Source organism: Paralichthys olivaceus, chromosome 14 (genome assembly GCF_024713975.1).
Source record: "Paralichthys olivaceus isolate ysfri-2021 chromosome 14, ASM2471397v2, whole genome shotgun sequence".
NCBI lineage: Eukaryota > Metazoa > Chordata > Actinopteri > Pleuronectiformes > Paralichthyidae > Paralichthys > Paralichthys olivaceus.
In genome coordinates, this window is record NC_091106.1 from 23,472,191 (window position 1) to 23,497,104 (window position 24,914).

Genomic DNA, 24,914 nt, shown 5'->3' on the forward strand with positions numbered 1-24,914 from the left:
TTTTCATCCCAGCGCTGACCTAAACACTCAAATACCCACTGTGTGCATGTGTGTGTGTCCACGTCTGTCCATATAAACACGTGTTCGTCTGTCCCTCCATCGTCTGTCTGCAGAGATCTGACTCTGAGGAACTCCAGCATTTCACTTGTGTGTATTTTGGGTCGGAGCAGCAGGAGTTGAGGACTGAACGTCTCCCACGTGATTCTTTGCTGTTTTTCCACCGTGAACTTGGAGTTTTCAGGTTTTCCTGCAGATTTTTTAAACGATTCCTTGAACAAGACGTCAGTGAGCAGAGAGAAAAAAGATCCTGGATGCTGAACACAAACACTTTCTTTATCTCTTTAGAACATCTGAGGATAAACGTCAGCAGCTGATTCATCCGTCACTTTGGCAGCAGGTTGTCCCCCAACGTCTCTGGACCTGATTGTGTCTCTGGTCCAGCTCCTGGATTTTCACTGGCGTCTTTTCACGTCTCATTCAGGTACAGAGAAAGTTCCTGTGACTCTTCCCTGTTGATATATGATGATGTTATTTTTAGGTCCCTGAAGTTTTCACATAAACTCAGTCTTAATCTTTGTTCCAGCAGAGGAACAGTTCATGTCACCGTGTAGAACAAGATACAGCGAAGTGAAAAATCCTACTTGAGTAAAAGGTAAAAGAATGAAATTGCAGAATGTCCCTTAACATAGAGACTGATAATAAACTATAACATCATAATTAATCAGTTTATTCATATCCTGGATCCACCGTTAATTAAGAGAAAGAATTCTGACCATGTGATCAACGTGTGAAGTTAACGTGAACACAGGCTGATGACGTGTGAACCTGAAGACGCAGCTGGAGTTAACAACATGAATTCAAGTTGCTCTTGTCGCCGGGAAACTTCCTGAGATTCATCGTTAACGTTCACCGGTTACTTCCACCGTCGATTTCCTGCTTCCATCAGTCAACGTGTTTGTTCTGAAGCTTCTGGATGAAAGTTCACAGAAGCTTTGACCATCAGGATTAATTCAAACCTCAAAACATTAACTATCTTTAAAAGCAAGTACTTAATGTGGTACTTTTACTGAAATACATGTTGGAAAACTTCATTTTGAGGAACATCAGTTCTAAAAAGTGTTGAATCAAAACCCTCAGTCCTCCTCCTGTCTCCTCTTGTCTCCTCTTGTCTCCTCTTGTCTCCTCTTGTCTCCTCCTGTCTCCTCCTGTCTCCTCCTGTCTCTTCCTGTCTCCTCCTGTCTCCTCTTGTCTCCTCCTGTCTCCTCCTGTCTCCTCTTGTCTCCTCCTGTCTCTTGTTGTCTCCTCCTGTCTCCTCCTGTCTCCTCTTGTCTCCTCCTTTCTCTTGTTGTCTCCTCCTGTCTCCTCCTGTCTCTTGTTGTCTCCTCTTGTCTCCTCCTGTCTCCTCCTGTCTCCTCCTGTCTCTTGTTGTCTCCTCTTGTCTCCTCCTGTCTCTTGTTGTCTCCTCTTGTCTCCTCTTGTCTCCTCTTGTCTCCTCTTGTCTCCTCCTGTCTCCTCTTGTCTCCTCCTGTCTCTTGTTGTCTCCTCTTGTCTCCTCCTGTCTCTTGTTGTCTCCTCCTGTCTCCTCCTGTCTCCTCTTAGTTGATGAACCTGAGAGTTCACCTGCTGCTCACCTGTCAATCATCACTCCTCTCTCTCCTGCAGGCTGAGCGCGTGAGGAGGAGGTGGAGGAGGAGGAGAAGGAAAAAGAGGAGGAAGAGGAGGAGGAAGAGGAGGAGGAAGAGGATGATGATGGACATGAGGAGCGCGCGCCAGAGCATCGTCTCGTGCAGCGAGCAGAACTGCAGCGCGCGCAGCCCGGAGAGCGTGGCGGTGCCTGCGGGACGCGCGTGGATCGTTAACGGCTCGGACGCGGATGCTCAGCGGCTCGTGGAGCTCCAGCTGCCCGCCACCTCCGCACCGACGGTCAGTGACTTTTCCGTTTATTCTCCAGAGGTGAGGAAAACATCCGCTTCACTCTTTAACATCGAGCTCTGATTTAAAAACGTTTTCATTTAGAACAAAATGTGATGAAATGATTCTTCACTGTTTCATTCATCTTCATAATAATTTTATATTTCTGTCACTGAAACTCTGAGGATGTGAACTCAGCTTCATGTGTCTGTTTGAACATCGTTTAACTCAGTTAACAGATAAACAGATAATTAACTACAAGAAACTATCAAAACACATAATGTGCAATTAGAATTCAACTGTAACTACTATTAACTAATGCTAATACTAGTACTACTAGTACTGCTAATACTACTACTAATGACCAGAGAACAAAGATGCTACAACAAACAATAACAGGTTACTTTATAAATGAATCATTTGGTGCAGATAGATTATTAATGAGTAGCAGTAAAGAATCATAAATAAATATATACAAACACTTGATTCCCATGTTTCATGTATATATATATATATTAGTTAATTAGTTAATTAGTTAATTGAGGGTCAGTTGTTTGTGTTTCACAGACACAGAGATTCTCTTCACTCTTAATTCACCTTCATAACGAGCTGAATGTTACTGACCCACATTATTCCAACAGGAACATGTAGGCTGCGTATTGATCAGGGGACATGAAGCTTCAATCATCTGCTTCACTAAACAGAACAAGAACCACATGAACTGCAGGAATAAACGATGAACTGAGTTTTCACCTCAGATTGATGGTTTGAATGTGAAAACGTGGTTTAATTTGAGCCTATGATGGTTTCTGATGAAGATAAGATGCATTCAAATGAAATGTTTGAGGAGTTTCACAGCTCAGCTGCATCAAATCCTGCAGGATCTCCATATTTCTAAACGGAATAAAATCCTGCGTTTGCAATCTGGTGTCGTTGTCTCGCTGTGACAAAGGGTGAGAGACACAGAGAGAGAGAGAGAGAGAGAGAGAGAGAGAGAGAGAGAGAGAGAGAGAGAGAGAGAGAGAGAGAGAGAGAGAGTTACAGAGGCTGACAGAACAGTTTGTCTCTAGGATGCATCAGAATTAAATGCATGAATGCAACTGTTCTCCTGCACGGCTGTTTGTGCGTTTGCATCCACACACACACACACACACACACACACACACACACACACACACACACACACGGATGCAGAAATGTTCCCATGTTGTCTCTCGTCTCTCCAACACCTCGGAGCTGCACATGTGGCGTCACGGTTCAGAAAGGTCGTGTTTGTTTCCTGCAGCAGCAGCGAGGTCACCGTGCTCACCTGCAGATGTTCAGGTGATCAGCGGACATGACTTCCTCCTCTGGGGTCATGTTGCGTGTCTGCTATCGATTGTTGAATTTGCCCGTTGTTGGACAAACACATATTGACGTCTGTATTCCGAGCGTCCGTCCGTGCATCATCCAACACTGGATTGATCCCGAGCCTGTGTTGGTTCCCAGCTGCCAATCGTGGCTCAGTCTGCTGCCAACTTTCCACTCAGTCGTTGAAACCACTGTCAGGTCCGTGTGAAGTATTTTAAGACCGAGTCTGTGTTCGATGGCAACGAGCTCTTAGAGGGAAAATGTTTTTTACATCAACCACAAAAGACTCAAAACAAATTCTGTGTGCTTCATATTAGTGATTTCTAACCTTTGTGAATCCTCTGAGCTCGGGTTAGACTGAGAGGGTCACGTGTTCGGTTTGACCCGTGACCAACACGCTGATGAGTCTCAGGTCAGATGGATTCAGAGTCCTGACACTGCTCATCCTGCTTCTCTGTGTTTTTACATCTTTTGTGTGTTCGTCTTCAGTTTCTCTCCTCCTGATGAAAGTTGTGTTTTGAGAGGGGAAAGTTTTCTGGAAGAATAGAAGATGTGAAAACTCAGCCTCCCTCAGTGAATTTAGTTTGTTCGACTCAAAGGAGAAAAAAAACCAGAACATTAATGTCCGAGCAACTTTCCTCTCGTGGCTCCAGATAATAAACGTTCTGGTTGGAGTGAATTGAATTTCATTGAGCTGCAGTCAAACTCATGTGTTCTGTATCGTGTTGTGGAACCCAGTCGTCCTCGTCACGTCTCCCAACATTCGCTCCGGAGCTGAGCCGCTGATCCAGCAGCTGGTTTTTCTTTTTAAACCCTCGGCAGACGTCCAGCGCCTCAACTCGCCGACGTGATGTTTGGCACACGCCTGATTCCGCGGGCGGCCTCGCTTCGCATTCGTCCACTGTTTTGTCTCGTGTTTTTATTTTACATGGCAACCGATGAGCGAAGTCTCTGGCGACTGATAACGCTTGATGTGATTTCCTTAATGTGAAGAGACAGAGTTTTTAAACAGTTTGCAGAGGTGACGTGTGACGAGGAGTCAAAATAAAACAATAGAGTCTGAGGAGGAAATGAATTCAGATCTCAGATACAGTTTGTTGCTCTCACTGCAAGTACTGTTACTACTAGTATTACTAGTACTACTAGTACCAGTAGTACAATGACTAATACCACTACTTTCTTTGTAGATGTTAGTGAGTCACACGTGAGTAGAGTGAATCTATTTAAAACCACGTAAAGTATTGATTTCACCTCCGTCTTTCCATAGACTCTAAATAAAGATGGACGACATGACGGCTCCTTTAAGTGAAGCCAAAGCATCTTGATTGCCCCCTGGTGGCTGGATGTTTGTTTTATCATGATTATTTCTTAACTCTTAAAAGACCAGTTTCATCGCAGGCTCCTGCTGATGGCGACGGACTGGTTCCCCGTACGAGGTCTTTCATAGAAAACGACAGGACAAGATCTTTAGTTCAGTTCGTTCGGAGGATTTGTTTCCAGCTGGAGGCAGAAACAGATCACGGAGCTCAGGAAATCATCTGTGGAGGAAAAAAACCAAAACCATCTTAGGTGAAGGAAATAAGAAGGAATGAAAACAGAGCGCGGAGATGAAGTGATGAAGTGATAGCAGCAAATATGTGCAGCTTATATTCAGTATATCACACACAGGGACACACAGCGCCGGGATCTGAAGCCATAATGAGTTCACGTAGCAGAGGTAGAGTTTGATGTATGTGTGAGATAAATCCCAGGAGGTGAAGCTGAAGTCTGGATTTAAAGACTCGTTTAAAACTGGATTACTGACTAACTGCAGCTGGACCCAGAAAAAATAAAGCTCTGATCGACCACAAACTGGATTTACTGTTTACACAAGAGGAAAGTAGAGGATCTGAGTAGAGAGGATAACATGAAGAACATTCTTATTATAACAGAATATATACAGAGAATGTACGAGAGAAACTTAGAGGGAACGAATGTCAGAACTCATGTAATCATGAGAATGAAGTGGTGATAGAATAACAAGGAGGAAACAATGAAGACCATTGTAAAAAGTTTCATAAGTCAAATATTTTAGAGGTCAGGTTAATAAACGTATATTTAATTATTTTTCTCACATTTCTCTTTACCTCATCTGCACTTTCACTAAAGTTAGATTTTAAATGACGCGCTGATGTCGGATCTGTTTTTCTAACCGACCACGCTGCTGCGTTCAAGAACACTTTGACAACCAGGAAACGTCAAGCTTTGCTGCCAGAAATCTTCTCTGAGCTCCGTCGTCAGAAAGTCAAACAGACAAACAGATCCTGAAACCTGAGCTGCTGAAGCTTCCACCAAACGGAGACGCTGTCAGATGGAGGAGATAGAAAGATAGAGAGATAGAAATCAGATTTTAAAAAACACGTTAATGCTGTTGAATGTTAAATAACACGGTGGAAAATGGCCTCAGCTTCGGGTTTGTTTGGACCCGAGAGCCTCTGGTGCAGAGAGGTCGTGGGAACAAATGGAAACTAAATTTAAAAACTCTCCTCACGCTGGTAATCTGTAAATAATCCCCTCTGGACTAAACCTGCGTGGTTCGAACACCAAAGGATCCGCGTGTCATCCAGAGCAATTACAAGAAAACCCCGACGTGTTGACTCTTCTCTGCCGAGCGAAGCGGCGAGTTCACGGGTGGGTCGAGTTCAAGAGGCCCGATGATAATCCCGCTCACTGAAAACCTGTGTTGTTGCAGGTTTTATCTCTTAAAGAACTAAAACTCAGCTGATAGTGACGATCAGTGGTAGTTTGATTTCTTCTTCAGCGTTAAACTCGTCCAGCTGTGGAGTCCAGATGTTTCCAAGAGTTTGATCTGAGAAAATGAGAAAACGTTTGCTTGTTTGTACGAAGTTTCAGTTTGAAGCAAAGTTTCATATAGAATCAATCTATGAAAACCATAAACATGTTGTACACATTAAACACACTTAGTTTAAAACTTTTTATACGTATTAACATTTAACTCTCTAAAAAAAAGATGTTTTTGTTTTAACATCATTTATTTTTAGTCATAATCAGTTTTTTTCTATTATTCTCACAAACGTGAGCTGCAAATACACACAACACAACTAAATACACACAACACAACTAAATGCACACAACACAACTAAATACACACAACACAACTAAATACACACAACACAACTAAATACACACAACACAACTAAATACACACAACACAACTAAATACACACAACACAATACACAAGCGTAATGCAAATACCACAACCAGATGTATCTGCAGTGTGTTGTTTTCTAATGTTTCAGTTCATTGCGGTCTCAAGGCCACTCACACACACAAACACACACACACTCACTCTCACACACAAACACACACACACACACTCACTCTCACACACAAACACTCACACACACAAACACACACACACTCACACACACAAAAGCATGCCATAATAAAAGCAAAGGATAATCGGAAGACGACAAAAGAGCCAGTGAGGTTGTTTGTTTGAAGCAACAAAGAGAACACGTGAGGAAGATGAGGTGATGAAGAGATGTGGTGATGAAGAGATGTGGTGATGAAGAGATGAGGTGATGAAGAGATGAGGTGATGAAGATGAGGTGATGAAGAGATGAGGTGAGATGAGGTGATTAAGATGAGGTGATGAAGAGATGAGGTGATGAAGATGAGGTGATGAAGAGATGTGTGTGTCTATCATCCGTCAGAATTAAGATACTTCACTGTCCAGTGGACAAACAAGGACTCAAACCTGTTGCACCTGATTTTTCTGTTCAAACCCCGAATCACTTCTGTAATGACTGTTGCATAAGACACACTCACACACACACACAGACTCACACACACACACACTCACTCACACACACACTCACTCACACACACACACAGACTCACACGGGGTAAATGTCGATGGTTGTCATGTGATGCAGTGGTTCAGTCGGCTGTGGCGTGGGAAGGTTTCAAGGCTGATGAAAAGATCACACACACACACAGACACACGCACACACACACACACAGACACACAGACACACACACACACACACTCCAGCACCTCTCTGATGTAAATACGTGAACACGCTCCATGTCGATGATTTCACTCGTCTGGTCTCAAAGTCACAGCTGTGACTCATTTAAACTCGTTATCACTATTTTTCCAGTAAAAGAAGATTTAATTTAGTTTCCAGACATTTCACCTGCAGCTTTGTCTCTGATTGTTTGTGTCCTGAAAGATCATTTTTAAATCTTATCGCTCAATCTTCTTCTTTACAGTCGGGTCCTGGTTGATTAAAATGTTGGTGTCTGTCAAACAAGAGATGAAAAAAATAATGAAGAACAAAGAAAGTTTGAATTTATGTTTGAAAGATTTTTGGATTTGTGTATAATTCTTAATACAACCAAGTCTTAACCAAGATGTTCTCATAACTATAGACACACACACACACACACACACACACACACACATGATTTATGCCACATCAAGCCTATGATTTGAATTTTCTTCACAGTTTGACGTCGTCTGATCCTGTTATAATACATTGACTGCACCTTTGTGTGTGTGTGTGTGTGTGTGTGTGTTTGTGTGTGTGTGTGTGTGTGTGTGTACACTGCTCCAGCTTGTGTATTTGTTTATGCGTATTTGTCTCAGGATCATGCAGGAGTGTAAAGGTTACGTGGATCTGTGTGTGTGTGTGTGTGTGTTTGTGTGTGTGTGTGTGTGTGTGTGTGTTTGTGTGTGTGTTGTTGAACACCGTCAGCTGCCGACAGTGACCACGTGTCCCCGAGGTCAGAGAGACGTTCTTCTGTTCCACACGTTAAAATAACGGAACCTAAATGTTGTTATCACATCTCTCTTAAAGCAGCAGAGGAGTTGACCCTCATCTCCGCAGAACATGTGGGCGGTGCCAAGTCTGGTTCTGTCGATTCTACTCAGTGACGCAGTTGTTGCTGACGTTTATTCTGATAAAGTCGACAAAACGGAAAGAGCCAGTGAGGAAGTGGCTGAAACCTGTCTTCTCTTGAATGACCAGCAGAGGGCGACTGGTTTGAAGAAGAAGTCAGGTTCTATAGAAGTCGATGAGAACTCTAGACTCCGGAGAACAGCTTGTGCTTCTAACAGTTGTTCTGTTCGACATGTGACTGAGTCAAAGCCTGATACTTTACAAATGGGACACCCCTGATGTCCTCACCCTTGCTACTTTCATCAGCCTTCATCCTTAGCTCCTAAGCTGTGTCCCACTTTGTCTGTCCCACAATGAATCCTGGGATAGGTTGGCCGAAGAAGGATCCACCCATTGGATCCTTTGTTACTCAGCAATGGACGGGCGTGTCTGAAGGAGTCTGAGAAATCAAACTGCTGTGATCGGTCTTTAAATGCAGCCTCTGAAGAATGTGCTCTCTACCTTGGGACACAGCTCATGTCCTCGACGATGATCGACGCTTGAATAGCCGTGTTTTTTTTTTTTTGGTTCATCGTAAAACATTCTTCAGTTCTCTCCAGATAATCATTGAGCAAATTCTCCATTTGTTTAAAGAATAAAATGTTGGCTCAGTCAAACAGCAGAAAACACGGACCCCCTCGTCATCTTCCTCTGTCCAAACTTTAGACCACGAGCCTCGAGTTTGACCAACTCCTCTTCACTTTGAGATGATCTGACTTTTAAGTGACTGCAGAAGAGAGATGCTCACTGAGCAGATAAGGACTTGATAACGTTCAGCTGGAGAAACTCTAATTATATCCAGAGAGATTCACACACGACTGTAATTACAGTGTGAGAGTAATGTGGGTCAGCTGCACATGTGAAGGTACACGGTGTAATCCTGTTACATAATTCAAATAGTAACGGATTCCTGCCAGCTGGAAACACTGATCCACTTTACATCCAGGGTCAGGGGTCAACCCATTTCTTCTGTTTCTGTTCCACACACACACACACACAGTTCTTTATTATCCAATAATCAAATGTTAGTAAAGATGGACGATATGACGGCTGCTATAAGTGAAGCCATGATTGCCCCCTTGTGGCTGGCTGCAGTATATGATTTTAAATGGTCCTTCAGAAGCTTAATGCGTTCACATGGTGGAAATTGTTTTTTTTTAAACGGTAAGATGTTTGACAAACTGTGAAGACGTCATGACATAAAGAATCTGCTTTGTTTGTCTGAGTTAACGAGATAATTATCTCTAAATCTCAGAAAACCAGATTTGTTGTTCTGAGTTAATGAGATAATAAAGTCGTTAATTTAGAAAAACAAGAGCAGGACTTTGTTCTGTCTTCATGTTACATCTTGTTGTGTTTTAACTTTTCTTGGAATTGTGTGATAATTAACGTTGATTAGTAAAAACAGTGTGAGTGCAGGATTCGCCCCCCCCGACCTGAACGTCTCTGAGAATCTGTGAATCTTCATCACGACTGAAACGTCTCTGACCCTGACGTGATGAGCCGGGCAGCAGAACAGACTCAGAAAGTGTTTTCAAGCTGAGGGATCTGGCAAAGGTGGGGGTGGGGTCATGAAGCTCTGACTTTACCACGAAACACAACAAGTGTTCGAGGTCGTTACCATCGGACTTTTATAGAAATGCTACAAAACCCTTTTTTAGCTTAAAACAGAATCCTCAATAAGAATGAGTTTAATTGTTCTGCTTTCATTCCCATTTGTTTTCTGTAAACATGAAAATCACTCGGACCTGGAGCCCGACAGAATGAATTTACCACATGTGGCTGAAGAGGGCGCTGCTGCTCAGTAAAAAGTTTCATAGTGTTTTTTTACTAAAACCACGATTTTTTCCAAAACCTTCAACAAATCATTGTCGCCCAAACCAACAAACTACGGTAACTTAGAATAAAAGTTTATCAACATATGTCAGTGTCCAAAACCATCGCGCGATCCCAGAAGTCATTGGGACAATATGACTGTGTCCCCATAATGTGAGTGTGTGACTTTGTCTTAAATGGTCAAAAGACATTTTCTAGACCTGATGACAACACAAACTCTACAGCACAGTTTTACAGTCACACATTCACACAGTGCATCTCGTGCAACTTGGGGTTCAGACACTTTGCCATGCAGCATGTGACTGGGATCTAACCACCAACCCTCTGGTTAGAGAACAACCGCTCTAACCCCTGAGCCACAGCCGCCTTAATGAGAACACACACACACACACACACACACACACACACACACACACACACACACACACACACACACACACACACACACACACACACACACACACACACAGTCCCTAATTCATGCTGTTAAATGAGCGTAATGAGAAAAAACAACCTTTAAGTGAAGTGAGATAATTAACATGTGAAGCTGAACGTGTCTCAGTCGTCATCAGTCACTAATTAGCTCAGAGACTCAGCAGATTACAGTGAGTTCATACATGAAGCTCATAAACATTTAAATTAACTTCTTACTCTCAGGATTTCCTTTTTATTTTCTGTTTCATTCTCCATAGATTTTATTTGACAAAGGTCCAAACTACTTTAATGTGATGTTGAGTTTAAAGAGCATCAGTGTAGAAATGGCAGCTTTGGGGCAAAGTGCTGGAAACGAATCCCCTGTAAAGAAACTTCATCGGCCTCATCAGACTTCTGTCCCTCTGAGGTCACATGGTCGTCAGCCCGTCACAGAGTCCTGAAGGTCTCAGCTGAGGCGTCACGTCGCAGTGACAGCCGACATGCGTCCGTCAGCTTCTTCCTGTCGTCGGAGCTGAAAGCTCCTTGAATGTGACTGTAGCCGCGTCGTCGCCTCTCTGAGTCCACTTCACCTGACAGGAAACATCATCGCAGGTCGGCCGGGTCGCTCTTGTTGTGAAATGTGGATTTCACTGTCTCTCAAGGGACGCGACCTGTCCGTCCTCAGCTTCGAGACATCGTCTCTTTCTGACAGTTCAGGGGCAGCAATCAGAATCCCACCAAAGCTCACGCACAACAATCAGGAGGGTGTGAGTGTGGAGGGTGAGGATGTGAGGGTGAGGATGGAGGCTGAGGATGTGAGGATGGAGGGTGAGGATGGAAGGGGAGGATGTGAGGATGGAGGGTGAGGATGTGAGGGTGAGAGGAGGAGACGGACTGTTTCTAATGAGCAGACAGATCCTCCTCGTGTCAAACGCAGCAGTGGTGGGCGCCGCTGACTCGCTGAATCCTTTGTGACAGGCCGCGCTGCCGAGTGAATGTGCTGAGAGACGTGTGACCTCGCGGCCAAAAGAAAATAAACAGAAACAGTCACAGCTGATGTGACGGAAACATTCTGATAACGAAGCTTTCATTTCCAACATCACAGCTTGGAGACCTACTTCTGATCCACTGAATGATTGATAACTACTGATGTCGACTCTACGGATCTGAGCCTCTCGGTCACGTCACCATCTGTGTTTTCTGTTTCATGGAATCAACACTGAAGAAAACATTTAACCTTAGAATGAAACAAGCGTCCACTTTGATCTCAAACACTTTCAGATCAAAGTTTCTTACATTAGCCACAAAGTAGATAAATGAACGGAGCTGGGACAAATCGTCATGAACAGGATTCGAACCTGTGCGGGGAAACCCCATTGGATTTCGAGTCCAACGCCTTAACCTCTCGGCCACCATGACACATGTGTGACTCTTCCTGTTGCCATGGTGATGAAGGTGCACCGGTTTCACAGTTCTACTCGTTATAAATGACTTTCATGCTGATTCATGCTGTGATGCTGCGTCCAGGTGAACGAGTCCTTGAACATGTCCGTCGCCTGTTGCCTCGGCGCCGCTGTCAGCTGTCACAACACGTCCGACTCCATCACTGTCAACGTGCCCTTCGCTCGTCTCCTCTTTATTTCTCCCTCTCAGCGCTGCCTGTTGTTCTGAGCTCAGAGCACAAGACTCTCAACACACATTTAAACCAAATCACTCTGGATGTGACTCGTGTGTGCAACATTTGATCTCGTTTCACGGGTCACCGCAGGAGACGTCAAGCATTAACATCACACGGGCGCTCGGATCCATCCGGATCCATGGGACGCTGAGCTCTGATTGGCTGGACGGGGGCGTGTGAAACTGTTTAACGCAGTTGTTTGTCTTGATCTTGGTCACGGCTGTCATGAACATTCATCGTACCATTTACAGTAACCAAACTGTGTAACCATGGCAACAAGTTGAGAAACATATACACGACTTGAGTTTTCAGTCATGAAGGACGTCAATCTGCAAAGTGCTTTTCACGGTCGACCTGCAGCGAGGGAGATAAAGTCCTTCAGCTAAAAACAATGAAAGGATAAAAAAGAAACTGATTTGAGTCATGTGACTGACTCTGCAGCTTCAGAGTTTCAAGTGTTTTACTTTTTACCAGGAGGCTGCAGGAAAAGGTTCCAGAAAATGTGATTGACTGTCAGATGCAGGAGCTCCAGAACATTTCAGGGTATCAGGTCTGAAAGCAGCTGCAGTGGGTTCATGCAGATGTGCAGGGTGGACTGGTGGAGTGACAGTGTCCGTTGTTTTTCTTAAAACAATTTTAGGAAAAGCTCCGGTCAAATTAACGCGGCTGATCCTCCGACTGACCTCCGGCTCCGATTAGCTCTGCCTGATATCTTTCTGAGGGCGGCGGAGGAATTAATGCCGTTAACGTGGCAACGGGGGGGACGGGATGAAGAGATGTGAGACGTGAGGAGAGGAGGTTCATTAGAGACAGTGGTGCTCAGGACTCGTGGAGACATTAGTCTTAAAAGGAATTAAGGCGGGTGGTTGGTGATTAGTGAAGCACGTGAATCTGAGAGCTTTTGTTAGTGAGGAACAATAATGTAATTTAATAAATGACCTTCAGCAAATCCCTTTAAACAGCGATCAGTGTTCCATGGCAGAAGGTTTAAGCTTTAACTTCAAACAATTTCCTTCATTTTCTACAAGTTTATCTATAATATCACCTGGACAACTTTTCTGAACTGTGTTGACATTGAACTGTTAATTTTACTGAAGGTTCATGATTGAAACAGGAAACATGAACCTGCAGAATCAACAATGTTACATGTAATTCTCTGCTTTGTCCCCCAGGTGGCAATGAGGGCCCCATACCCCTACCCCACTGTGGACATTCCAGACCACGCCCACTACACCATCGGCTCTGTCATCCTCGCCATCGGCATCACCGGCATGGTGGGAAACTTCCTGGTCATTTACGCCTTCAGCAGGTAACATTTCTGGCTAACTTTAGGTCAATAGGTCAAGCTGATGGTGAGCGCCCTCTGCTGGATAACGAGGGACACTACTTCAGATCTGATTTACCTCTAGACGTTACACTTTCAGTTCACACAGGTCATTACTTTTTTAAAATACGAACTTTCCACCCCACGTTCAAATGACTACGTGAATTTTGACATTACAGTTCGACTGTTGTAAATCCTCCATGTTTTTTAAATAAAACTATAAACCTCTGTAGCACCACTGCTACGTGCAAAACAGTAAAAGTTAACGTAATCCTCTGATATCAGGATTTTTTTAGTAATCGATAAATCAAAACATGCGAAAACAGCTCAGTCTTTTTCTCTAGTGTTTAAAAATGTTTTGTGATCTGAAAGTTCACACGACTTATTTGCTGGAGCTGAAATAAAGGATATGTGGCAGACAGGAGGATCTTCTCCTCAGCTCCTCGGAGCTCGAAGCGGAAACAATTGACCAGAGCTGCAGTTTCTCCATCTGGAGACTCAGAGGAACGTCTGGTGTGAAGTGATGGATTGTCAGGTTTCTCCTGAAGCTGCAGACGTTAATCAGAGTCGAGGCAGAAGAGCCTCCTCCTGCTGTGATCAGGAACCCGGGTCGTTGTCTGTGCGACCTCGGGCCGTAACGATTCATCGACCACACACTCGGTCTCTTATCTTCCATCACAGCACAGACAAACGTCTTTATCTGAAACACAGAGCGGCTACTTCTCCCGACTCGTTTGAAGAAGCTTCTGCACTTAAAGTTGGATCCACTTATTGATCGGAGCCTTTGTGTGGCAGGTATCGATCCTTCGTTCAAATTAGACCATGATGGATGTCCCATTGATCATGGGGGTAATTGTAGGACTGAAGCAACTCTAAGTGATTTTTCCATGGAGGCTCTTCGTCCTCTAAAGCATCATGTCATGTCCCAGTCGTCAGGTCGTGTCCACGGTGTCGTCAGACACAGCATGTTACCGTGAGCCGAGAGGAACAAAGAAGACTTTTCATGTGATGTCAAAGACTGAACATTGTGTCGTCGAAGTTAGCATGCTAACCAGCTAGCTGCAGCTTGGCTTGTGTCCTAAAGCTTTGAACCTCAGGAGGTGACAGCTCGTCACTGTAGCGTCCAGTCAGGGGTTAGCGGTTAGCACTCCATCGTCCAAATCTGTTTCATCCCTGAACCAACTTTAACTTTTTTTCTATAAAGAAATAGATACTAGAATTTTCATGTGTAGCTCCTTCAGGCACTGCTGGGATTTGAACCCAGGATCTCCTATTTACAAGACAGGAGCTTTGACCAGCTAAGCCACAGCGCCGCTGTCAAAAGGTTTGTTTAGCAAAAAATTAACCTGGACGCATCTGACACGTGTGTGTGTGTGTGTGTGTGTGTGTGTGTGTGTGTGTGTGTGTGTGTGCTGCAGGAGTCGCAGCCTGAGGACACCGGCCAACATGTTCATCATTAACCTGGCGATCACAGACCTGCTGATGTGCGTCACTCAGGCGCCCATCTTCTTCACCACCAGCATGCACAAGAGGTGGATCTTTGGAGAGAAAGGTGACGGCACTCACACTCACTCACACACTCACTCAATATCTGCTGTGATGGAGGGGGCAGGGTTTAGATGTTTCTGCATCCTCCTCTTAAAAGACATTCAGGGCTGATTCATGGTCCAGAGGAAAGTTTCCACCTGTAGATTACACAGAGACTTTGAACCAACGGCCAGGCAGCACTTTCAAAATTTGTGTTTTACAGGAGCTGGAGTATAAAGTTCTAATCTAAAATTGAATATGTGTCTTAAATATCTGTCTCTCCTCTGCTTTTCAAAACAGGTCTGAACTGAGTAAAGTCAAAATCCACCGCGCTCTTCACCCTCCTCTTCTCTGAACCTCGCTTTCACTCTTTCTGAATTTTCATTACCAGGCCTTAAAGTGAGAGTTAGTGAATTTCAGCTCAGACAGAAGCGGCGAGGTGTTTGCATTAGAGTAAATCCTCCTCGCTCCAAGGTCATTTTAATATGACGGCTCGCCGGGTTTTTAATTCCCCCGAGTGGAAAGAGCCGCTGAACGTTTTTTTATCAGCTGAATTTAGAGTGAGACGCTGATGTGAAGACTACAGGAGACACTTCTTCTTCTAACCTGTGTTTACTGGGTCCGTTCACCTGTTTCACATAAAAGATTTATCAACTGATTTACACAGACATCTGAGTTTATGTTGGCAGATATTATGTTTGTTTAGAGTTGAAGAATTGAGTGAACGTCTGTCAGACCTCGATGAACTGTCTCTAACCTTTAAAAAGCAGAGTATTGATCCGTTCATTAATCCACAGTTTGACTGCTGGGACCTGGTTTTATCTTTTCTAGTGGTTGTGATGAAGGTCTCCTCAAGGACTCTAAATGCTCCACAGGAGGTCGGATGAAGTTTTATAAAACGTGATGTCAGGCAGAGTATGATGAGGAGGAGGCGGCTGCAGATGTTCCACCTGGAAAATGTTTCTGCAGCCTCAGGTCCCGGTGATCAAACCCTAATCAGGAGCACTCAGCCAATCAGACGATGTTAAATCATGTGCAGTTAATTAACTTGTCGACAGGAAGTAAGAGACGCGTGGATGTGAAACATAAACCTGTTATCTTCATCCCTCTGTCTGCAGGCTGCGAGCTGTACGCCTTTTGTGGCGCCCTGTTTGGAATCTGCTCCATGATCACGCTGACGGTGATCGCCATCGACCGATACTTCGTCATCACGAGGCCTCTGACCTCCATAGGCGTGTTGTCACGGAAACGGGCCTTCCTTGTCCTTGTGGCTGCATGGTTGTATTCTTTGGGATGGAGCTTGCCGCCATTCTTCGGCTGGAGTGAGTACACACACACACACACACACACCAGTCACATGTCGTAATTATTCAGTTATAGTCACTGGTTGCTTCTGTCTCGGTCTCGTCTGTAAGGCGCCTATGTCCCTGAGGGTCTGCTGACTTCCTGTACGTGGGACTACATGACCTTTACGCCGTCAGTGCGAGCGTACACCATGCTGCTCTTCATCTTCGTCTTCTTCCTGCCGCTCTTCATCATCATCTACTGCTACGTCTTCATCTTCCGAGCCATACGCAACACAAACCAGTACGTGTGTGTGTTGTAATGTTGCAGCTTGTTGGATTTGTATTATGACCAAAAAAATAAGGTGATAGTGATCCTAAATGTGTGTGTGTGTGTGTGTGTGTGTGCAGGGCTGTGGGGAAGATTAACGGCAGCACTTACAGTCACAGCAGCAGTCGTGACTCGGTGAAGAGTTTCCACCGGCTGCAGAACGAGTGGAAGATGGCGAAGATCGCCCTGATTGTCATCCTGCTCTACGTCATCTCATGGTCGCCGTACTCCACCGTTGCCCTCACCGCCTTCGCCGGGTAAAACACGACACACAGGCTGCAAAATAAAATCTCTTAAATCGAGGAATTCAAATCTACAGCTGCAGTTCCTCTCATGTCGTCGAGATGGTGCCCAAAGAAAAGTCTGACTTAAGTTGAAATTTGAAAAACATAATGAAAATATAAAGACAGATTTAAAGCAGTTTTTACAAAAGTTCAATCGTCAGTAGCTAATTTTACCGAACTCGTTTCTGTTATCTGATTTCTCAGTTGCCCATGAGTTTTGGAACTTGGTGACAGAGTGTTCAGATGCACACATTCGACCATCAGTTCATCTCACCGAGTTTGGTTTGTTTCCTGCTGCAGATACGCCGACATGTTGACTCCCTACATGAACTCTGTGCCCGCCGTCATCGCCAAGGCCTCCGCCATCCACAACCCCATCATCTACGCCATTACACACCCGAAGTACAGGTAACACGCTGCGTGAAGGTTGCATCTCACTGAACACACTTTGAACAGCAACAAATATTTATCGGATCCAATTTTCCACCTTAGTTCCTTCCATCATTATTTCTTTAGAATTAGCTCGGCTTGTTACAAGGATATTTTCAATAAAGGCCAACGCAGCTTGGAACTAATTAAATCGAAAATGGAGAAAGTGTCAGTTGTTGCTGTGATTAAATACCCACTCATGATATTAAAGGTTTTTATCCAAAGAAAAATAATTATTTAAGAGAGAAAATCTATTTTACGGGCCTGTGAATTATTATAAAACTGTTTTTGCTTTACAGTTAAATATCAATAATACCAAAATATCAAAGATACAGGAACATTTGTATAAATAAACTGTAATTACTCAACATTTCCTGACTGGTCCCTCCTCAGTATAATCTTGAAGCACCAGTTGGACTCACTGTTTGACTGGAGACTTTAATATGAACAGTTCAGCTCAGTGAGCCGCTGCTGAGCCAGGATCGATCCAATCAGAGAGAGCTGCTCAAAGTGCTCTAAAACATCAGCCCAACTAATCGCTGCCCAGTTAACCTGAATGTTAACTGGGCTGGAGAGAATTAAACACACACACACACACACAGGCGATGGTTTGATGCAGGACACCTGACCTTGATTGTTAAGAGATTTGAAAGCTGCAGGATGAAAAGAAAACAGCTTATATAACTGTTTTATACAACGACATCATGCTTCCAGCCGCTGGAGACGACTTGACAAGTGAAGAATTGAAGTTTGATGACGAACTCGTTTATGATTAATAAATAAATGGCTGTTAATACTTACAATGGTTACTTAGCAACGTACATATAGCTCCTTTCAGGTGGTATTTATGCTTCTGTAAAAGATTAGCATAAATGCATCTCAACAACAAACCTGTACATCAAGTAGATACTATACAATACAGTATAATACAATACAATACAGGACAACTTTATGAATCATGAAGGAAATTTGGTTTAAAAGAAAAAACAAGATACTGACATGCACTGACAAACATGCACTAAACAACAGCACAATCAAACAGCATAAATCAGCTGTTCAAGTTGAAATAAAGAAAAATAAAACAGTTCACGTCACAGGTAGTTAGTGTGTGTCTCACGCTCCAGGCTCCAGAGGGTCAGAATTGTCCTGTTATGCTTTGTCCACCAGGCGGAAGGCTTCTGGAGTGAATGGATGTTGTTTGTCATTATTTCTTGAGCTGTTACCTTGACCTGCTGCTCATATAATGAGACCAGGTTACACAGGGACAAAGAAGAATGATTCACCTCCTGTGTGGAGGAGGGTTGTGGCACAAAGATGATTACAAACATGGACGTAGACTGGTTTCTATAGAGGTCTATAGAAAACGACTCCACCGGTAGCTTGTATAGAAAAGGACTCAGTAAACTTTGTCCTCAGAAGTTTATGTCTCAGTCTCTAGTTTCACGTCTTCTTCAAACAGCTGACGTTCATTTATCAATTCTGATCATTTAGAGTCAAACACACCAGAAAGCACCGAGCCACACCGGTGTGATTGACAGCTAGTCCCCTCCAATGGGTGCAGGTGGGAGGTGTAGGTGGGCGTGCAATCTCCTCGAGCTCTCAGTCAGGCTCCACCCCCTGCTCCTCCAAATATGGTTACTTCTGGTTTCAAAAACCAAGATGGTGCTGGACGACATGTCCACCTGAGGCTCACTTCAAACTCTCTCTCTCTCTCTCTCTCTCTCTCTCCAGGGTTGCGCTCGCTAAGTACATCCCGTGTCTCGGCGTCTTGCTCTGTGTTCATCCTCGCGACCTCCGCTCGACCAGCAGCAGCTTCGTGTCGACGCGCCGCTCCACTGTGACCAGCCAGTCGTCCGACATCAGCAGCCAGTTCAGACGGCAGAACTCCGGCAAGACCCGCCTCTCCTCCGTGTCCGACAGCGAATCGGTAAGCTCTGAGCGGTGAAAGCATGTTCAGTGACGTACAACAGAGAGAAAGGAGATACTCAGGTGTGTGTGTGTGTCGTCTGGATTGTGTGTGCACCTCTGCCGACGTCAAAGTGTGTTTTCCTTGCAGGGTTTGACAGACACCGAGGCGGATCTGTCCAGTATGGGCTCCAGACCAGCCAGCCGCCAGGTCTCCTGTGACATCAGCAGAGACACCACCGAACTCCCCGACTTCAAACCCTCGTCCAGCTTCAAGTCCAAGATGAAGAGCAACGACTCGGGCATCTTCGAGAAGGTAAACCCCTCCTACCTGTCAATCAAGCCCCTCAATGTAGTAGTTGATGTCTCATTGCACGAAACATTTGCTTCACGTTCGGTCTGAACGACGTGTGTAAAAATTTATATTGAGGGTTTAAACCTTGAATCCACTTTTTTTCGGAGTTTGTCCTGGTCGACCTTCAGACAGCGTGAAAACAGAGGGAGAAGGATTAAACAGCAGATCGTCACAGCGGGACCCTCACAGACTGTGTCAGGAGGCATTTTACCCGTCATGCAGATTATTAACGTTACACTCCGGGGATGAGGATGTGAGGGGTCACCTGAGGAGGATTCTGGGTCGTTTTGTGGGTTAGCTGAGGCAGTGAAAGCGGATCTGTGTCGCTCAGGCAACAGAACGTAACAGCGATGTTTTCACGTTAATCTGCTGCTCTTTTTTTTGCGCTCTTTAATCTGCTGAATGCGTTTTTTTAGCTCGGACCAGAAAATCCTCTTTTAGATCTTAATCACTGACTGAAGTCTGACATCTAATTTTAAAGGCATTTTAAAAATCAGGGTGTTCGATGAGTGATGGGTTTTGATGAGTGATCCTCTGGTTGATTCAAATATGAGTTTGGAATACTGCACTTCCTCTGTGTGACCGTTGGTGTTCATGAGGAGGACGTTCATCATTATATATTTATATTGTTTTCCAGTCCTACGACACCGATTTCTCCATGACTGGAGTCAGTGAACGCAGCAGCATCCCAAATGTGAGTATTCTTCAGCAGTTTGAACATTATCAAATTAAGATCCAAACTCTGATGAACTACTTTAGTAAAGTTATCACTGAATGTTTTAGTGAAGTCACGTGCAGTGTCATTTTTGTTTGATGCATTTCACCCAATGACTCTATCATCTCATCATTGTTGATATAACAATTAGATTTTCCTGTGTCCCAGAGCGGCGACTACGCAGACGGACACGTGAGGAGAGGCACGATCAGTCGAATCCCGAGCATCGTCGTCACCTCAGAGTCCAGCCCCTTCTTTCCCATTGGACGGAATGGTTCACGCATCGCCCGCCCCAAAACAAACAACAACAACAACAACAACAGCAACAGGGGAGCAGGGCACGGGTAGACTGACTCCAGCAGCCAATCACCTGCAGCCCCCTCCTCAGCTCACACCCTGTCAGATATTTAGAAACGTAGAGTTCAAACACACCCGAAACTAAGACACAAACAAATCCATCCGAGGGAATTATCCGATTTTCACTCTTGGTAGCATTTTTATAAAATGTAGGTTTCAACCAGAACACAGAACAGAGACGGAGAAATCCGAATTACAATTCATACATTAAAGAGCAACGTAACACTTTGTTTAAGCCTGAACACACTTCCTTCCTTTTCAAGTGCCCCCTTATGGTGAATTTACAACAAATACAAAACATTTATTCATCACACAATGCGATAACATACACGCTCAATGCAAAGACACTAATAGACAGAATTCATTCTACTTTTATCCAAATATCTTCAGCATATAAAGGACAAACATACACAGAGAGAACAGGAGGGATTTGAAATGAGTTGGAAACACTGCTGCATCTGTGAGGAAAGAAAACTCCAAATGTTTTGCAGAGACATTTCTTTTTTCCAGCTTGTCAAAACATTTTTCAAGCCTTCTTTAACTTTAACTTTATAAAACCTATATATTATTAGATTTCAAGCTTTCAAACACAAAGTTCCAACCTTTCAAAGCCTTTTCACTGGTTTCTAAATATGACTTGATATTTATCTTGCATGAATGTTGGATTGTTTATTTAAAAAAATTGGAAACAGACTCTCAATGCTGCTGATGTCATTTCTGCTTTTATACGTTGTGCATCTTATTAACCAGGTTGAGATGTCTGATAGTTCAGACACAAATTTAAGGTTATTGCCAAAAGAGACTGTAATGTATTTTTCTCCCCGTTTGAGCAAGTAGCAGATACATTAATTGTATTATTACTATTATGATGTCATCCTATAAGAGCTCAAGTAAAGTCTGGCACAAAGTAAACACTTTAAATTTAAAGGTCTGTGAACTAATCCCTGAACTTTGTCTGTGGCGTTTTTGGATTAAGGCTCATTTATGCTCAACGTTAGATGTAATTGATTTTTCTAAACTTTTTGAGGAGAGACTTTGTCAGATTGTAAGAAACTACGTTAACAACCATCTCCTCCTTCGCCATGTTATAGATGTTTAAAGATAACAAACACACACACACACACACTTCAGAGGAGAAGTCTCATCAGTGGAGGATCTTTTAACATTGATTCAGAAAACTCTAGCTGTGTCTCAATTCAGCTGCTGCCATCTACGTCAGCTTACGCTGCATCGGCCGAAGGAAATGAGACGTCCTGGTCTTCCTATTGTTTCACCAGCTTGTCCCACCCTTACAGCCGTCGCCTAGCAACAACAAAACCACATGAAAATATTCTTCGGTTGATTTAAAACGTTGGAAATATATATTTTTAACATGTGTTCCAAGCTGTTCGGTTGAGTACTTTCGCTGAAAAATATATTCTTCTGACATATTCCGTTGCTCGGGGGTTGGAAGGACACATTTGTGGAGCCTTCGAATTGGGGCCGTCTAATCGTGCCGCTGTGACGCAATTGTTCTACAAATGCAGCCTCAGGAAGATGCAGTCCCTGAAGTGAGACACAGTTCATTATATAACTGAAGACAAACGAGTATCTGATAGTGTTTCTTTTATTACTTTTACTAAAACCTTTAACCTAAAGAAATTAGTTTTCCTGCTCCTCATTTCTTGTCCCTGATTCGTAAGGTTTAACTAACGTGTTTTGCTCTCTTTAGAAGAGTTCCTCGTTTCCCTTCAATGGAAGTTTGAAGAAAAAGTGTTCATGTGAATTAATTGCGTGTTGAGATTGTTTGCAGCACAGATTTTTCTGTTTCTATTCTTATTGTTGCTTTTGATTGAATTTATCTGTTGTGCTTTTTCCAGCTCAGTTCTCTGCAGAGTGATGTGACAGGCAGAAGGTTTTTCTCTTTCACTGTTAGTTAAACATAAATGTGAAATGTAGCCCAGCTTTAAATTTGACTGTTTATTAACCCTCCATATGGTAAGAAAAATATTGTGTCTATAAAGTGTGGATGGTAGTTTTATTTTTTTTATTGTTGAGTAGAATGTTACTTCAATGCTAAATCTGCCTTTGTTATCATGAACAAATGGTTTTGGCATAAATTTAAATGTTTAACAAGCAGTGGACAACACAAGACAGAGTTTACCGACAAATGTACCAAACTACACACAAACATCCTCAAACTACAACGAAATGATGTTCTATCACGTCTCAGCTTTAGTTGAACAAAAAACCAGATCAGAACCAGAAACAACCAAAACAGAAAACTCTGCTTTAACATGAACAAACTGGTTATCGAAGGACAAACACCTCGTTCCTTCTCTCTGACGATAAGTTCTTGATTCACAAAAAAATATCCTGGAGAAAGGAGAGAATTCAATTACTGCTAGTTTTTCAGGATCATTGCTGCCAGATTCACATTCTGAGATAAACATTTGTTAAAGGAAACATGATATTTTTGGAAATCCTCCTGCTGTCGTTTGGGTGGTTTTCCACTTTATTGGAAGCTAAGCTAACCTCTAGCCTCCAGTCTCTGTGCTCATCCTGGCTAAACGTCCTAGACCCATGAACGTGTTTCCATCTGATATCAGATTTGGATAATATCTGGGTACAGTGACAATCTGCAGGATTTCCCAAAATCTATGTTTTCTTTTCCGCTCAAACCCCCCCGGTGAATGCTGAAAGCCCTGAGGCCTGCAAATGCACTTTTTATTTTTTAATGGTTTTCAAAAAGTCCCTGTGTTCTGGTGTTGTTCAGCTCGTTCTTAGCTCCGCCTCTTAATTTCATTTTCCTATTTGCATCTTTAAAATGTATATTTTTGCTGAGAGGTGATTTAGTGGAACGTGATTGTGATGTTGTTGGTGTTTGTACCGGTTAAAAGGGATTTTGCTGTTGATTGTAAAGCGGCTCTTGAAAAGCTAATCTTACCTGTTAGTCTGTGTGGAGTTAACTATTATTTCCCAAGAGTCTAATTGAATGTTTCCAGATTTTCGTCAACGCAACCAAGACAACAAACCTCAACAAAGCTTAAACTAAAGATTGTAGAAGGCTCAACCGATAAAACGCTGGAGCATCAAACTGTTCACTAATCTCAGCCATGCTACTGTGTCTAGTGGCTAAAATTAGTATTTAGCTAACATTACTCTGCTAATATGTCATAATATTAGCAATAAATAATCTAAATGAAGGCTTTATCAAACCAGCTGTTGGGCTCAAGACTATACTGGCTAAAGAATAGCTAAGATAACTCAAAATATCTTAAACTGGTCTGTTTGTTTAACTAGTTCACCTTTAGCTAAAAGCTTTTCACATTAATGTTTAATTAGCTAACCTATAACCTTAATCAAAATTAACTGCTTTAGCTTGAATACAGGCTAAAACCAAATATTTCAGGGGATAAACAGTTAGCTACACTTTGTGGGTAAAGACTAAACTGGCAAACGTAAAACTAAAATAAACTGCAAGGCAACATTTGTCAAAATGTCTAAAACTGGTCTGTTAGTTCAGCTTTAGTTTCCCTTTTAGCTAAAAGTTTTTTATGTGTTATAGCTGAACTATTACAAACGTTGAAAGTAGCTAACCTATAACCTTAATCAAGATTAGCTGCTTTAGCTTGAATACAGGCTAATACCAAATATATTAGCAGCCTAACTGTTAGCTACAACTCAGCAATGTTTTGCCAAACCAACTATTTGTATGGGTGAAGACTAAACTGGTTAATATCGAACTAACCTACACTGAAAGACAACATTACCCAAACGTCTTTAACTAGCCAATGTTTTCACTTTAGCTAAACTACAATAAACTGTTCAATTAGCTGAATTATACCATCGGCTAAACCTTATCAAGATGAACTGCTTTAGCTTGAATACATTGTTGTAGTGTAAAAACAGGAAGGATAGATAATGAGATTACACATTCTTAAAGGTTCAGCCCCACAACCTTCAAACTGCAGATAGCATTGATTCAAATATGTCAAGTCCCTTCCGTCCTGTTTACAACACGATCCTCAACGTCTGAATATTTTCCTAATATCTTCTGCTAGAGTGTGATGTCAGAAAGTGCAGTGTATGGTCAAGCAGCAGTATAGTGCAGTAGATCTAATGATGCTGAATATAAATGCAGGTGTGTGATGTAGTAGTAGTTGTGTATTGAAGCTTCTGTTCTGAACGGCTGCTGTTTGAAAACAGGAAGAGGATTTATTGTAGAGTTGTCACACTTCAGTGTTGGTTATTATTTATTTTTCTAAATAAATATCTATTATTCAGTA

General features: G+C 43.0%; 1 protein-coding gene and 2 non-coding genes across 4 annotated transcripts; 1 reads left to right on the top strand and 2 right to left on the bottom strand.

Moving 5' to 3' along the window:
* Positions 1–4: 4 nt before the first annotated feature.
* Positions 5–24,914, top strand: LOC109644976 (melanopsin-A-like). 2 transcript variants are annotated; one of them, XM_069539068.1, is made up of 13 exons: positions 5–241; positions 346–481; positions 1,663–1,953; positions 13,309–13,445; positions 14,879–15,012; positions 16,106–16,309; positions 16,403–16,574; positions 16,682–16,858; positions 17,186–17,293; positions 19,046–19,241; positions 19,371–19,535; positions 20,212–20,268; positions 20,458–24,914. In XM_069539068.1, the coding sequence occupies exons 3-13, from the start codon at positions 1,744–1,746 to the stop codon at positions 20,635–20,637; spliced, it is 1,740 nt and encodes a 579-aa protein (XP_069395169.1). In that variant the 5' UTR covers positions 5–241; positions 346–481; positions 1,663–1,743; the 3' UTR covers positions 20,638–24,914. The 2 variants fall into 2 exon arrangements, with proteins under 2 accessions (XP_069395169.1, XP_069395170.1); XM_069539069.1 differs by having other exon boundaries at positions 26–481; positions 1,663–1,923.
* Positions 11,796–11,877, bottom strand: trnas-cga (transfer RNA serine (anticodon CGA)). Its single transcript has one exon. It is a non-coding gene; the product is annotated as a tRNA-Ser (tRNA).
* Positions 14,700–14,773, bottom strand: trnat-ugu (transfer RNA threonine (anticodon UGU)). Its single transcript has one exon. It is a non-coding gene; the product is annotated as a tRNA-Thr (tRNA).

Coding starts and splice junctions, on each gene's coding strand:
- LOC109644976 (XM_069539068.1), top strand. CDS start 1,744: ATGATGATGGACATGAGGAGCGCGCGCCAGAGCATCGTCTCGTGCAGC. Junction 15,013..16,105: donor GTGGATCTTTGGAGAGAAAG/GTGACGGCACTC, acceptor CTCTGTCTGCAG/GCTGCGAGCTGTACGCCTTT. Junction 16,859..17,185: donor GCCCTCACCGCCTTCGCCGG/GTAAAACACGAC, acceptor TTCCTGCTGCAG/ATACGCCGACATGTTGACTC.